The 16,324-nt window shown below is 40.0% G+C and overlaps 1 protein-coding gene across 1 annotated transcript in view; it reads left to right on the top strand.

The window, feature by feature from the left end:
• Window positions 1–16,324, top strand: part of LOC109918286 (leucine-rich repeat-containing protein 2) — a 45,340-nt gene that overhangs the window by 4,079 nt on the left and 24,937 nt on the right. Inside the window, exon 3 of the mRNA XM_048620580.1 lies at window positions 1,021–1,177. Coding sequence (XP_048476537.1) covers window positions 1,021–1,177 — 157 coding nt within the window. The remainder of the gene's footprint in view (window positions 1–1,020; window positions 1,178–16,324) is intronic.

Here is a 16,324-nt window from a genome sequence, read left to right as displayed (position 1 = left end):
GAAGAGAGTGAACTTGCCAAAAGTAGATGTAGCTGGGGAGGATATGATTAGAATATCAGGTGCTATCTATCCACAAGGTCTAGTAGTAAAATTTAGAACAAGGTAGTTAGTTAGCAGTAAGTGCCAGCATTGCAAACAGAGGATATTTCCACATTTAGAAAACTGATTTTTAAAAAATCTTTTCCAAATTCTGTATCATTTGAGTTGGTGGTGGGAGGGTGGATTGCCAAAATCAACTGTAGATTAATCCTTAGTTAAGGTATAAAATGATGTCTATGCTCAATTGATGAGGCAGTTTAGATTTCAAATCTATTTCATAGCTGCTCCATGCATGTAAGGAAGGTTTGTCCTGTTGGGTTCTCCAAATCATCCTTCCCATCAGCACAAGATGGCAGGCATGGTTAATGTTGTAAACGTCGTGTGATCCCATCCATGCCAATACCCTGGCATTTTAATCCTCTCGTCTGTATAATCCTTGCCAAGTTAAAATCCATCTTAAGAGTCACACATGGCAAGTAGCTAAAGTAAAAGAAAAACATAATGATTAAAAACCAACTTAAGGACCTTTCAGTATTAATTAAGAAATGCTGACTGACATTAATATGTATACTATGAGAACTGAATTGTACCAGTGAGCAATTGACAAACATAAAAAAGACAATACATATTACCAATAAAGATGTAATAAGTAGGTACAATATGAACTAATGAAAAGTTATTTTCCAAAAGGACTTTTGTGAGTATTTTGAGTTTCCACCGGGCCTTGCAAACATGGGATAAGGAGAGAATTGCTGTTTCTTTTCTCAAAGCTCAGATTATGTTTATGTCCCGATAGACAACTTAGGAAAATATACGAACAAATTGATTTATTTGTCACCCATGGCAATATTCTTCACAAAGCGGTCAGACAACACTTAAAGGAGCTCAATAGATTGTTTGAGTGATTTGTAGATGTCCAATTCATTGCTGAACTGAAAATTATTTGCTTTGTGATGTGATTGTATATTATTTTTGCTGCAGGAACTTCCTGAAACATTGAAGGACAAGACTTATCTAAAAGAATGGTATATTAAGAAAACAAGTATAGAAAACATCCCATCTTTTATTGTCATGTTCCAGAACCTGATTGTGATGGATTTATCCAGGAACTGTATCAAGGAACTTCCAGTTGAAATAGGTATTTATGATTTCAATTAAATTGAGACTACCCCTTCTCCCTCTGGATCCAACTTGACACCACCCCATGCCCCTCCAACTTCATCCCCTCTGGATCTGTGGGGAACTGTTTTTGCTGATCTATTTCTACTGGAGTTCTGCGATTGATGATCATTCTGTGCGCAAATGGTGAGATCTTGATCCTGATCAACTGCCTAAAGCAAAGGAACAGCTTCTTTAGTTGCATGTATGTATCTGTGCGTGTGACAACACATTTGGTCATTTATGTTCACCAAGTATAATTGAGGAGGTAACTGCTGAATACTGATCTCAATTTGCCTTATGGGCTAACTATTGTTGAGAGTGTTGAAAGTTTGCATTCTGACTGGTTCTCCAATGCTGAGCTCTGCAAATACCTTTGTAGTTTTATCAAGATAAAATTTGACTTCCTATTGTTTGACATTAATTTTTGTCATTCATGCCTGTTACCACACCTGGCTGTTCGGTATCTTTACCACTGTTGCAAAAGTATTTGGACAGATGCATGAATAGGAAAGGTTTAGTGTATGGCTGTATGACTAACATGGGTACAGCATGACATTAGTGTTTGGACAAGACAACTTTCCCTGTCTTCTGTAGCAGTATTTCTCCACTTTAGGATTACTTTTTGCAAATCTGTACTGGGTTTGCTTGTTTTCATTAATCTGTTTCACTACCCACTCAGCGTTTCGATTTTTTTGGGGATAGTATGAAATATGAATTTTGCAATCCTTGTGAAATGGCTGAATTCTTTACTTGTGCACAGAAAGTCATTGTCATTCACCACAATGTCTGGAATGAGTGAGATTTGGTTTCAGGGATTTTATAACTTCAACGGTAGTTGCTGACATAAGCTGGTCTAATGCCTAGTGGTAGGAACAGTGGTTAGTGACAATGTAATTAATTCTAGTAAGCAAGAAGAGGCCGCCTTAAGCTTTCATAATCTTACTGAGATGTTATGTAACATAAATGACTCTTTAGCTTGCTTAGCTTAATATTTGTTACAAGGACTGCACGGTGGTCCGGGGGTGTGTTGCTAAAGAAAGGGACCGTGGGGTGCAGGTTCTTGCAGGTTTCATAGCTCCTTGAAAGTGGGGTTGCAGGGAGATAGGGCAGTGAAGAAGGCATTCGGTATAGTAGTTGGGAGGTCATGTTGTTGTACAGGAAATTAGTTGGGCCACCTTTGGGATACTACATTTAATTCTGGTCTACCAGTTATAGGAAAGATGTTGTGAAACTTGAAAGGTTCAGAAAAGATTACAATGATATTGCTAGCTATTGGGAGAGGCTGAATAGGCTGGGGCGAATTTCCCTGGAGCATTGAAGGCTGAGGGGTGACCTTATAGAGGTGTCTAAAATCTTGTGGAGCATGGATAGGGTGAATAGCCAAGGTCTTTTCCCCACGGTAGGGGAGTCCAAAACTTGAGGTCATAGATTTAAGGTGAGAGGGGAAAGATTTAAAAGGGATCTAAGGGGCAACCTTTTTATGCTGAGGGTGGTGCGTGTATAGAATAAGCTGCTAGGGGAGGTGGGGGAGGCAGGTACATTTGCAACATTTAAAAGGCATCTGATGGGTACATGAATAGGAAGGGTTTAGAGTGATACAGGTGAAATTTGGGCAAATGGAACTAGATTAATTCAGGTCATCAGGTTGGCATGGACGAGTTGGACTGAAGGGTCTGTTTCTGTGTTGTACATCTCTATGATTCTATGACTGTATGGCTGATGGAGTCTTTGGTCACATTGCTCATGTTTGGTTAATAGAGCACTTCTCTTGCCTTCCTCAAATTAGACTGAATTCATTGAAGGCTTTCATGGATGTTTTTCAGCATCTCTGTTCTCATCTCCTGAGCAATAATGGCTAATTGCTTTGCACAAGACATCATCTTGAGCGGCATGGTGGCAGAGTTCTGTCTCGCTACGCCGTGGACCAGGGTTTGATTCCAGTCTCGGGTGACTGTGTGGAGTTTGCACAATCTCACCACGTCTGTGTGAGTTTCCTCTAGTTGCTCCGGTTAGGTGGATTGGCTACGTTAAATTGCCCATAGTATTTAGGGATTTGCAGGCTTTGGATTAGCCACAGGAAATGCAGGGTGACAGGAGTAGGATGGGGGGGTGGTGTTGGGTCTGGGTGGGATGCCCTTTGGAGGGTCAATATGGACTCAATGGACCAAATGGCCTCCTTTCACACTGTAGGGATTCTATGATTCAATGATCTTCTGTTATCACTTCATTTCTGTATACCTAATAATCAGTTATGTCAATAGATGTGCCTGAACGGTTTCAGACCATCCTTTTATCACACTTCCTATAGCATTTGAAGAGTTGCGTGTTGTTGCATAGTTTGCTTGATTTGAGAAAGATACTTGTTTTTCAATTTCAGTGTCTCTGAAGGGTTGATGGCTTCTGGCCTTGTCTAGTTGTTGTTCCTTATTTGACTCCAGAAGATTTCATTCTCTGCTTTAGCATCCTCAACTTGCTTCAGAGGGAGTGCTGCTCTCATCACCGTGCCAGCAAATAAACTTTTGTTTCCTTTAGTGTATTTCATGTCCAGATGATAGCTCTATTGATGAAATAATATTCTTTACAGATGCTTTGGACCAGGTAGAAGCAGCTTGAGGAAGATGTTTTGAATTGTTTTGTGATATACTTGACTGTCACTTTGTCCTTGTCAAACAGGTTTTGATTGAACTGCTCACAAGTAAAAATAAGAGCTGTCTGAACAAAGCATCAGTCAGTTTGCTTTAATGCCCTGGATGCAAATGGAACTAATTGTCCATGATGCATAAGGGTTGCTCCAAATCTTGCTTCACTGGCAACACACTGCAAGGTGACTTCATCATTGACAAGTGTGTTACCTCATCACTGGTGTTGTCATCACTAGTGTTTGAGTCCAATGAAAGTTGCTTGTTGTTCTGATTCCATGAGGAGTGCACATCCTAAGCAATGATCTGGCGAAAAGGTTCAAACTCAAATGATGAATTGGACAAGAACTTTGTTGGCCACTCCACTTCTGCTACAATTCTCACCTAGTCAGGGCACAGACAAAGTCTTTTTTGCTGTCAGTAAATGACCAATATACTTGAATTCAGGTTTCTTGTTAGCATCTTTTTCTTCTTGATCCTTTCTTTTTTTCTTATCACACTTTATTTTCTGCTGATCTGTGATGATTGCCTTTCCTGCTTTTATTTGCTTACCTTTACCTGCCAGGTCCTGAAAAAATGATTTCTTGGCTTTCTTATCTTTCTTTCAATTTTTAGGATCTCTTGGTTCTGGGGACTCTATCGTGGTGGTAGATCCCCAACCTTGTCTTTCAGGCTGTACTTGAGAGTGCTCGAACTCTCTTTGCCAGATATTGAGTTGATTAAACACTGTCATCTATTTTAAAATGATACTCCCTCCAATAACACCCTTGTAATCTCTTCGCAGTCAATAGCTTGGTGTCTTTGAAGCGCTGCAAATCTCTTTTGGCACATGTATGGTTATCAGTGCAACCATTGGACTTACTTCCCCTGAGTTAAGTGGATTTTGCTTAACATCTACCATCAAGACCTTCTGACCTTCATTATTCCCAATTCATTCAGTTCTTAACTTCATTTCTCCTCATGTAACAAGTATTGTTGCAAGATTTAGCCTCGAGTTTACTTTCAAGGGTTTCATTATTGGGTTACCATCTTAAGCCACTTCGCACAGGTCTGTGAAATGCATAATGTTGCCCAAAGCATTAGTGTCTATTTGAAATTTCATGTTCACTTTGCTCTCCCTTTGTGCAGTCCTTATTCTAACTGTAAGCCATTTATCACCTTTAACCAATGCCAACCTGTTGTATGATGTAGAGTGAATTGTTAGAATCATTGGATGACCTTTCTCCAGGGGTCCAAAGACTTTATTTCTTTCTAGCTAAATACTTGTGTGCAAAGCAATTCAGCTGTTTGCAGATGAAATACTGCTTTCCCCACACTGGATAGGTTCCTTTATCTTTCTCTGTGTTGGCTTCCATAAGACTGCCTTGAGTCTTGATCTTTCTGCTGACTCTTTGGCAAATATTTCTTCCCTTTATCCAGTATGCTGTTCTGATTATGTCTGGGATGTCTTCTGGTGTAATTTAAAATCTTGCCTGTTCTCCCATTAATGAGTTCTAGTTGATGATTGATAGATGACCTCAGAGTTTCGATGCGTGTTGATTGCTTTCTTGAGAATAGGTTTATCCCTTCCCAGCTGACATGCTTCCATGGCAGGAACTCCTGTACCTAAGATGTACTCATCTTTTATGAGAACCATTTTCAGTCGTAGTGAGGAAGAAAACTGTAGCCTGTATAAAAATGTAATTGGAGTGGCTGGATGACGAATAAAGTGGCAATTGAAGGGAACTGTGAGATGATACTTTTGGGGAAGGCAAACAAGGTCAGAGACTACACATTAAATGGTGTGTTACTGAGAAATGGTAAAAGAACAGCAGCATCTTGGAGAGCATGTTTAAAAATTCCTGAAGGTAACCAGATGAGTCATACAAAGTAAATATAAGGAAATATATGAGGTTTTCTTCATTAGTAACTGAGGCATAGAATATAAGAGCAGTGCTAGAACTATATAAACAAAAACTAGTTAGGCTGCATTTAAAATGCAACATAACACTACAGGAGTTTATTAGCTCAGTAGACATACAGCTGGTTTGCAATCCAAAAAGATGAATACAATGCAGGTTCAATTCTCATACTAACTGAGGTTACTATGAAGGTTACCTACCTTCTGAAGCTCACTCCTCACCTGAGGTGTGGTGACCTTCAGGTTTAACGACTATCAGTGATCTCTCTCTAATGAAAGAGTAGCCCTATGGTCCTCCGGGATTATCGTGACTTTACTGTATAAAAGTCTCAAAACATGATACAGGAGGGAAGTGATCACATGAGAGGGTACAGACATTTATAAGGATGTTGCAGGAACAGAGGATTTTTGCTACGAGGAAAGCTTGGATAGGCTGGGACTATTTAATTTGAAACAGAGGAGATTGAATCACAGATTTAGTTGAAGGTATAAAATTATGAGACACCTGGACAAAGTGGATTGAAAGCACCTAATTCTGTTAGCAGGGTTGTCAGTTCCAGGGGATCTAGACGTAAAGTAATTAGTAGCAGAATTAGACAGGAATTGAGGCAAGATATTTTTCACACAGTGTATCTGGAATTCTTGCTAGAGGGATGCTCGAGATAGAACCCTCATCACATTTAGAAATGCTTCGATATACAATTGGCTATATAAAAGTGTCATAACTTTTAAAGGCTACAGATTACGCACTGAGATTAGTTGGATCACTCATCTTTCATTCAATGATATCAGTCATGTTAGGCTAAAAAGCCTGGTTTGATGCCATAAATATCACTCTGTTTCTTATTGTAAACTTGTATCTGTATCCACAATTTCATGCTGCTGGAAGGTAGTGCTGACAGAGGCCAAGAGCTTTTTAGGGGCTAGGAGGACAATGGAATTGTCAGTTTCTCTGAACTGTTTCTGTATACCTTCTGGTTGTTGGTTACAGAGGAAGTTATTGAAAACCTTGAAACAAGCCCAACTTCTCTCGTACAATCAGGTATGGTCTAATTAAGGTACTTATAAAAAAACTTGTAAATTTTTTATTAAAAATGTATAAAAATACAGAATAGTCCTCATTTTAACTTCGAAAAGAATGAGTTGTGCTGGATGGAGCATGCTTCCAGAGCATTCACATGCACTGAATTGGACTGGTGCAGGAAAAAGCTTCACCCACAGATCACACGTAGTGGGAAATCATACTGGTACTGTCAGGAATTTTCTTGGTTTTTGAGGTTGGCTGCCAAGTTTTCCTGCATTAGGACAATGTGTGTTATGACCGGTTGGGCTTTCAGTGTTTTTAACTGAATATTGATGATCAATAATTTGTTCTTCAAGCACTTTTTCTTCAAAGAGTCAGGGTTGGCTCACTGAGGAGACTCTGGACATTTCCTAGCTACGTTTTATGAAGTATGATGGTTGATATCAAGAATGGGATTCAGAAATAGGCACACCAAGTGGCTTTAAAATTCTGGTTCCAACCACTTCCATTCCTGAATTTGGCAAGGCCAAAATTTTAGCCCTAAGTAGGCTAGTCTGCTGCAATCTCCCAACATATAAATCTGTAAGTTTTTGACAATAATCATCTCTCCAAACTTGAAGGGATTGATTGAAATTAATATAAACTGGGTGCAGTACAACAATCTGACATATAGAATTTAGTGGTTTTGGCAAGAAATTTTAACGCAAAATCAGATAGTTTTGAGCTAGGTGAGATGTTTTTTTAAAGGAAAAACTAAAATAAGGCTCAAAATGATCTCAAACCCTTTTACTTCTGATTTTAAAAGGAGTGGACAATCTGCTCCAGGAATCCAAATTTGGTCATTTAACTCTCTTATTGAGGCTTGGTGCCTTGGATTCGATTTCTTTTCTCACTGCAACTAGGGCTGGATGTTTTTCTGCAAACCTTGGGCAACTGAATAATAGTGAGGACTTTGATATGGAAAAGGCAAACACTATTACAGCTGTATCTGGGGTCTAGGAGGAGCAGGAACACTTCCTACAGGTCTTCAAGGAAACATACGTCCGCCGGTTGAGGGTTGCTTACCCTTCTTTCAGGATTTATTCATTTCCATTGCTGGTATCAAAAACAAAATAGCTGCTGTGGGGAGGTGTTGAGTGTGTGAGAGTTGGTATGATGGGAAGTAGCTGGAGCTATAACCTTAGTGCATCATGAGTTTATTGATTGGTCATTAATTCTGACCTGACTTTTTAAGCCTAAAAAGCTTCCCTCTCCCAATATGCTGCAAGTCCAGCGTTGACTTTACCAATGGTTTTATTCTTGACAAAAACTTAGGGTAACAGATGAGTTCTTCTTTGCATTGAATATGATTCTACCAGTTATCATTTATTTTTAAACTGACATTGTTGGGATTACCATATCTACTTGTTCCGTTTGTAATTCATAACTGAAATAACAATTACGTATTATCTAATCAAAGACAAAATCTTTTAGTGCAAACTATTTTACCAGCTTCCTAATGAAGTGCGTGCCAAATTTACTGGAAACTGTTTGGAATGGAATCCTAGCCAGCTAGAATTTGATTGGTTAAATTATACTGAAATAAGGAGAAGTCCCTGATAGATTTTCAATACATAAACATAGACATGCGGCCCACTTACTGGATTGTCCAGCGGCAGAACTGCCAGTTGCAGGAAATGATTTTATCTCCAGGTTAAGGACTCGAGTTATTCTCATTTCAGCAATTAGAAGCAGAACAGTAGATATGGAAACTGTGGTAACATTGAAATGATTACTCAAGGTTAAAAATAACTGTTACCTGGGAGAAAAAGAACAGACGTTATCACTTTTTGCAAAGCCTTTATTGATCTTATTATAAATAAATAATCTTGGTTTAACCACCTTACAAAACATTTTCTGCTCAGAAGCAGGCCATTCAGTCCTACAGGCCCATACTAGTTTCATGCTATAGACAAGACTTCTCCCAACACTTTTCACCGAATCCTATCCATAAAACATTCTATCCCTTTCTCCCTCATACATGTGTCCAGGACTAAATTTTCATTGAAGAGGTTGGAAGGTTGAGTTAGGAAATTTCACATCCCAGTAGACCAGTCTCCTAGCTGGCATGTTTGTGTTCCAGGCAGGCAGGTTTCAAATAGAGTCTGCCCACTGCATTCAGAAGCTGTTTAGGATCAGCCACAGAGGCAGGCACATGCTGAGAGGGCTGGATGGAAGACCTGCTTCAGTTCACTGGACTTTACTCCAATTGTATTAAAGATTGCTCAGCCCTCTAGTACTCATCTGTCACACCCATCCTTCTGCCCACTGCTCCACATTTTCTCTTTCATTCCTATACTCCCTCATGCCCTCTGAAAAAATAAGTTTTCCATGACATCATATTTCCAATGCACCCTCAAACCTCATGTCGTCGCCATGCCCCCATGTACACTGCATAACCATTCACCCTTTATCCACTATGATCAAGTCACAGAAATCATGAGGACGTGAAAATAAATCTAATAATCTAACAGTCCTTTCAGTCAAACACAGTCAAAACTGAAAAACAATCATATTCATGAAAGCCATTCAAAAATGTAATTAACCTAAAGTGATCAATCTTGTATAAAAATAAAATCAAATCATTGATCACATTAAAGGCAGTTAATTATTTAATAACATCTTTGAATCTATCAATCAAAATGTCTATGTGCCTGGTGTTGAGCTAAGTGATTCTTGGACCATTAGAAACAAAATCAAGAATTCAGAATGGGCCCTACTGTAATTATCAAACTGGAGGAATCTAAACAAATGTTTGTTTGTTTGTTTAATTTGGACCAGATAGCTTGTTAATTAATACATGCTGAAAGCTGGTGTTTTTGTTTAAGCCCACGTGAAAGCTGCAGACTCTTTTTATTCAATTTTAAAGGGTTGGGGATTTAAATGATTTCCAATCATGGCACTTAAACCGATCATAAATCTGTGCTCTTCTATGTCTACATTTCATCCATAACATTATGCCTTCCACAATGCAGGTTAGATATTTTCTCATCAACCTGTTCAGAGATGTTATAACACAACTTTGGAGCAGGTGGGACTTGAACCAGGGTTTCTTGGCTTGGAAGTGTGGACACTACCACTGCACCACAAGGGCTCTGCAATGCAGTTCCTCAGTGGGACAATTGGAAGGATTTCAAGTGAAGTTCAGAACAACTGGAGGAAAATCAGGTTTATGGGGAGAGGGTCAGATGTTTTGTGTGGAGTTTGTACATTCTCCCCATGTCTGCATGGGTTTCCTTCTGTTGCACTGGTTTCCTCCCACAGTCCAAAGATATGCAGGTCAGGTGGATTGGCCAGGCAAAATTGCCCATGGTGTCCAGAGATGTGCAGGCTAGGTGAATTAGCCACGGGAAATGCAGAGTTACAGCGACAGGGTAGGGGGGTGGGTCTGGGTGGGATGCTTTTCATAGGGTCAGTGATGGGTCAAATGGCCACTTTGAGCCCTATAGGGATTCTATGATTCTATGAAATGGATCCAGAAGGTAAATGAGAGGATACTTAGGTCCTTATTCCATCAATTCAACCTTTCTTTAGCTGGCAGTCTCCCCAGAGGCCCAGGGAATCTGGTCAACCAGAGTTAAATTTCAAATGGATGTTTAAAGTCCATACAGTGATCAGGAGCTTATGAACACCTCACACACTTTATGGTGAACTCTAGTGTGCACTGTGCCACTTTGGAGGATATCCTACTGCTTGTCAAGCCAAGGGAAGACTCAGACCACCGTTGCAGAGAAGAACATAAATGGGTTCTCTTTATATTCCAGTGACTCCAAGATGGCATACCTCATGATGAGTAATTTAAATTAAATAAACCCTTTGTAACAAACATTGCTACTTGAGCCACATGACAGGCAGATTTATCTGACTCATTTATCAGACATTTGATTTGATTAGTTATTTTCACATGTACCAAGATACAGTGAAAAGTATTGTGTGCTATCCAGGCAAATCATACCTTACATAACCACATCAGGTTAATAGAACAGAATGCAGAATATAGTGTTACAGCTATAAAGAAGCTGCAGAGAAAGATCAATTCTAATGTATAGGAAGTCCATTCATTAGTCTGTTACCAGTGGGGAAGAAGCTGTTCTCAATCTGTTGGTATGTGTTCTCAAAATTTTGTAGCTTTTAGCCAACGGAAGAGGATGGAAGACAGTATAACCAGGATGGGAAGGGTTTAGTAAGAGTTTAGTAAGGGAAGAAATTGGTAAGTGTCATTGTGGGCTTCCTGAAGTCAATGGCCAGCTCCTTCCTTTTGCAGACATTGAGGAAGAGATTGTTGTCTTTACACCGTGTCACGAAGCTGTCCGTCTCTTTCCCATTCTCTGTCCTGTTGTTGTTTGAGGTAGAAACATAGAAGATAGGAGCAGGATGAGGCCATTCAGCCTTTCAAGCTACTCCAGCATTCTTCACAACCATGGCTGATCATCCAACTCAATAGCCTAATTCTGCTCTCTCCCCATAACCTTTGATGCCATGCATCCCAAGTGCTATATCTAGTCGCCTCTTGAATGCATTCAGTGTTTTGGCATCAACTACTTCCTGTGGTAATGAATTCCACAGGCTCACCACTCTTTGGGTGAAGAAATGTCTCCTGATCTCTGGCCTAAATCATCTACCCTGAATCCTCATACTGTGACCCCTGGTTCTGGACACACCTGCCACCGGGAACATCCTCCCTGCATCTACCACTATGGTGGTGTCGTCAGCAAATTCGTAAATGGAGTTAGGCCACACAGTTGCAGACTGTGGCAAGGCTTACGTGATATAATGGGCTACAAAGCAAAGTCAAGTAGAATTGCTAGCAACAATGCATTCCTCCTCAATCAGCTCAATGTATTCTATGTTCATTGTGAACAGGTCAGTGAAATGATATCACCTGCCCAAACAGCCTCGGGTGCCCCTGTACCCATAGTCACCACTGCAGACGTCAGATCGACCTTATTGAGAGTGAACCCACAGAAGGTGACTGGCCCGGTTGGAGTCTTCTAACTCACACAGTATCTGAGTGCACAGGCAAAGACTCCAACTAGGCCAGTCACTTTGTGTGCCACACAGTCGTGAGTATAAGGATCATAGTGAGGGGCTGAGTAGGCAGCCTTGCGGTTCACCAATGTTGAGGATTATTGTGGAGGAGGTGTTGTCGCCTATCCTTACTGTTTGCAGTCTATGGGTCAGGAAGTTGAATATCCAGTTGCAGAGTGGGGAGCAGAGTTCTAGGTCTCGGAGTTTGGAGATGAGTTTATTTGAATTATGATGTTGAAGGTGGAGCTCAAGTTAGTAAATAGAAGTCTGATGTAGGTATCCTTGTTATCCAGATGTTCCAGGAATGAGTGTAAGGCAAGGGAGATAGTTCTGCTGTGAATCTGTTGCAATGGTAGGTTAATTGTAGTGGATCAAAGCCTAGAGTTGATGGATGTCAGAGCCACTGGGCAATAGTCATTAAGGCACACTGCCTGATTTTTCTTTGACACTGAGATGATAATGGTCTTCTTGAAGCAGGTGGGAATCTCACATCACAGTAAGGAGAGGTTAAAGATGTCTGCGAATACTCCTGCCAGCTGGTCTGCACAGTATCTGAGTGCACAACCAAAGACTCCAACCGGGCCAGTCACTTTCAATGGGTACACTCTCAATAAGACTGATCTGACATCTATGGCAGTGACTATGGGTACTGGTGCACTCGAGGCTGTTTGGGCAACTCAATAGCCTTATCCTGCTTTCTCCCCATAACCTTTGATGCCATTCGCCCAAGTGCTATATCTAGTCGCCTCCTGAATACATTGTGTTTTGGCATCAACTACTTCCTGTGGGAATTACATCATTTCACTGACCTTCTGTTCAAAATGAGTATAGAATACTTTGAGCTGATCAGGGAGGAATGCATTGTTGCCAGCAATTCTACTCAACTTTGCTTTGTAGCCGATTCTATCATGTAAGCTTTGCCATAGTCGACATGTGTTCGTGTGGTTAGTCTGATCCTCTAGTTTAGTCTGGCATCTCTGATGGCTTTGCAAAGATTGTACTTAGATTTTCTATGTAGGTCAGGATCATCTGACTTGAACATCTCAAACATGGACTTCAGTAAGGGATGGATCTTGCGGTTCATCCTTGGTTTCTGGTTGGGGAACACTCAGATTAACTTAAATAAAAACTGAAAGAATTGTGGATGCTGTAAATCAGGAACAAAAACAAAGTTGCTGGAAAAGCTCAGCAGGTCTGGCAGCATCTGTGAAGGATAAAACGGAGTTAACGTTTCGGGTCCGGTGACCCTTCCTCAGAACTGCTGGCACAGTTAGCCAGATTAACTTCTTTGGCATGCAGCCATCTACACATTTACTGATGAAGTCTGTGATGGTAGTAGCATTCTCATTTAGGTTAGCTGTTGAGTTCTTGACTATGGACCAGTCCCATGCCTCCAAGCAGTCATGTAGGAGCTCATTCATTATTTCAGACCATTGTTGTATGACTTTCTGTACATGGGCATGCTATTGGAATCAAGTGGTTCTTTTTCATGTTTTAACCAGTACTGAGTGTCAGTGAACTAATGCCTAATGGAGGAATCTAAGCCATGTTCTGTCTTCACCAGTCAATAAAATGCATATTTTTAGCACGGTGCATCGAATAGAAGTACGAAGCAGGAACTCTTATAAATGGCTTCCTTCCTTGCCTCATGAATGCTGAGGATAACTATGCCAGCCACAACAGTGCTGTTTTAACTGAGCTAGATTTAAACAGATGAAAGGTCAAAGCTAATCAATCCAGCTGAGATTTGTATGTATACATTTAGTAACTATGATATCTCAGACCCATGGTCATGTAGCTTTAAATGAATCTTTTCAATTCCAGTCCATTTTCAAAGAATAATAGCTTATAAATTACTGTTTAAATTAACGTGTAAACACTTAATCCATGAATATGAACTTCCTCCAGAATTTACCTGTTCACAGCCATGATGTTAACTTATTTATTTTAGATGTGTTAATAAAAATGAATGCTATGCAACTGTGTTTAAACACTTTTATTCTAATGTTACAATGATATATGAGTTAATAGTACTATATTACTTCATTGGATCTCCATACACAACCTTGTTCTGCATCACTATCAGAATGCTGCTAAATGTTTTGGCTCTTGTTCGAAAAATATTCAACTGAGATAGTTATTCAGTATACAGTAATAGTTCTTTAAATGTTAACATGAAGTTTGCTGTTGCCAGATATTATTTTGAATACCTATGCTGGTTGTCATCCAAGGGCTCAGAATATTGATAGAAAAGGAGTAGCTTATTAAATTGGTAATAGATTCAGTTTTATCACTGTGTTCTTTTGATTTGTGCTTTACAGCTCACTAATAACAGAGTCAATAATCTCTCTCCCTTCAGCTAAAACTGCCAGTAGCATATTAATGTCACAATGACAGGTTAACCTTGTAGTACCATCTTGTTTTATTACCCTTCATGCCCTATTTCTGATCACAAAGGATCCCAGTTAATTACTAGTAGTATTAGTTTGTAATCTGTCATACATCTGTAAAATTTATCATGTACATAAGAACAAAATCTAAACTCCAGAGATACAATAATCCTTTTATTACATTATTCACTGATCTCTTAAATTTCCCACTATTTCTTATTCCTGTGATCAAAGCATGCTGGAATTATCTAGTTAAGCTATCTGAATCACTATGATATCTGTTTCCTGTTAAAAAACTCAGACGTATGCTTTGTACTTGAGAAATCACAGAACAACATTTCCAGTTATATGGAATTAACAGTAATGTATCTTCATCCATATCAGACTGTAACATAAACATCTTTATTCATTGTGGATTATTTCTTGAATAATGCTTTTTAAGTTCATGAAATTGTGGAAAGTTTCACACAATTCAGGCATGTTGGCAAGTTTTTAAACAGTTGTTCCATTTGCTAATTAGTTACAGTCATCTAATCTTCACTGCAACATGCAGTTCTTGAAGAGTTCTATGTCATTTTTTAAATAGCCAAAGCCAGAGTAATATTTTCCATTGCTCTGTGTCACACGCATCAGCTAATCCACTTTGTTCATCAACTGCTACATGACTGCAATATGAACAAAGCCATATGACACCTATCATTCTTTGACTTGGTTCACTCCATCTTTTAACCATCTTTTGAAAATCTAAAAAACTTGTACAGTCATTCAATATATGATACATATAAGGGACTCAATTGTTTACAAAAGTAAAAAAAACTATTTTGAAGAAATGCAGTGCAGTTATCCTTTGTGTCCTAGGCAATCTTTATCCTAAACCAACTTCACTAAAATAATAAAATTTATTTGCTCATTATTGTATTGTTATTTGAAAATTTTCTGATGCCCAAATTGGTGCTATATTCCTATATTGCATCCTGAGGGCATGATTTTTCTGTGGGCTTCAAGACTTCTGATAACAGGATCAAATGGGGCTCCAAGCCTTTTTGCCGTTGTCCCCAGGCATTAACTTCCTAGCTGCTTGCACTCTTCTCAGGTAAAAGGGAGTAAATTTTGTGAGATTTTCCTGTTGGCCTACACAGCCACAGCAGGGTCCATGTTGGACTGGCCACTTTGATTGCTATGCTGACCATTTGAAAGAGATATTGTGGGTTTCCATCTCTTCTTCATGAAACTTTGCCATTGTCTGAAATAAGAGGATATCTGGAATGTTCGGCAGTGGAACGCCTCATCTTGGGAGCAGATGCAGTGGAAGTGGAGGAATTGGGAGTAGGGGATCGCATTCTTACAGCAAGGTGAGTGAGAGAAGGTGTAGTTTAGGTAGCTGTGGGAGTCGATTTTAAGGCCGTCACCAGAGATGGAGACAGAGAGGTCCAGAAAGGAGAGAGAGGTATCAGAGATGGTCCAGGTGAACTTAAGGTTGGGGTAGAAGGTGTTGGTGAAGTGGATGAACTGTTCGAGCTCCTCATGGGAGTCATCGATATAGTGGAGGAAGAGGTGGGATATAGTGCCAGTATAGCAGCAGAAGAGGGACTGTTCCATGTATCCTATGAAGAGGCAGGCATAACTTGGGCCCATGCAGGTTCCCATGGCCATCCCCTTAGTCTGTAGGAAGTGGGAGGAGTTGAAAGAGAAGTTGTTAAGGGTAAGGATGACTTCAGTTAAGTGGATGAGGGTGTTAGTGGAGGGGGACTGGTGGGCCTGCAGGAGAGGAAGAAGTGGAGGGCTTTTAGGCCATCCGCATGGGGAGTGCAAGTGTATAGGGATTGGATGTCCATAGTGAAGATGAGGTGTTGGGGCCAGGGAATTGGAAATCTTGGAGGAAGTGGAGGGTGTGGCTGGTGTCCCAGACGTAGGTGGGGATTTCCTGAACCAGGGGGGAGAAAATAGAGTCAAGGTAAGCGGAGATAAGTTCAGTGGAGCAGGAGCAGGCAGATACAGTAAAACAATGTTTTCTTGAGTGAAAGGAAGAAAAATGCTATAATATATAAACTGTGGGTAAGGTAATAAAGAGATAGTAGGAACTACAGATGCTGGAAAATCTGAG

Source organism: Rhincodon typus, chromosome 3 (assembly GCF_021869965.1).
Source record: "Rhincodon typus isolate 14 chromosome 3, sRhiTyp1.1, whole genome shotgun sequence".
Taxonomy (NCBI): domain Eukaryota; kingdom Metazoa; phylum Chordata; class Chondrichthyes; order Orectolobiformes; family Rhincodontidae; genus Rhincodon; species Rhincodon typus.
The sequence above is the reverse complement of the archived record's forward strand: the minus strand, read 5'-3'. Positions and strand labels throughout refer to the sequence as shown.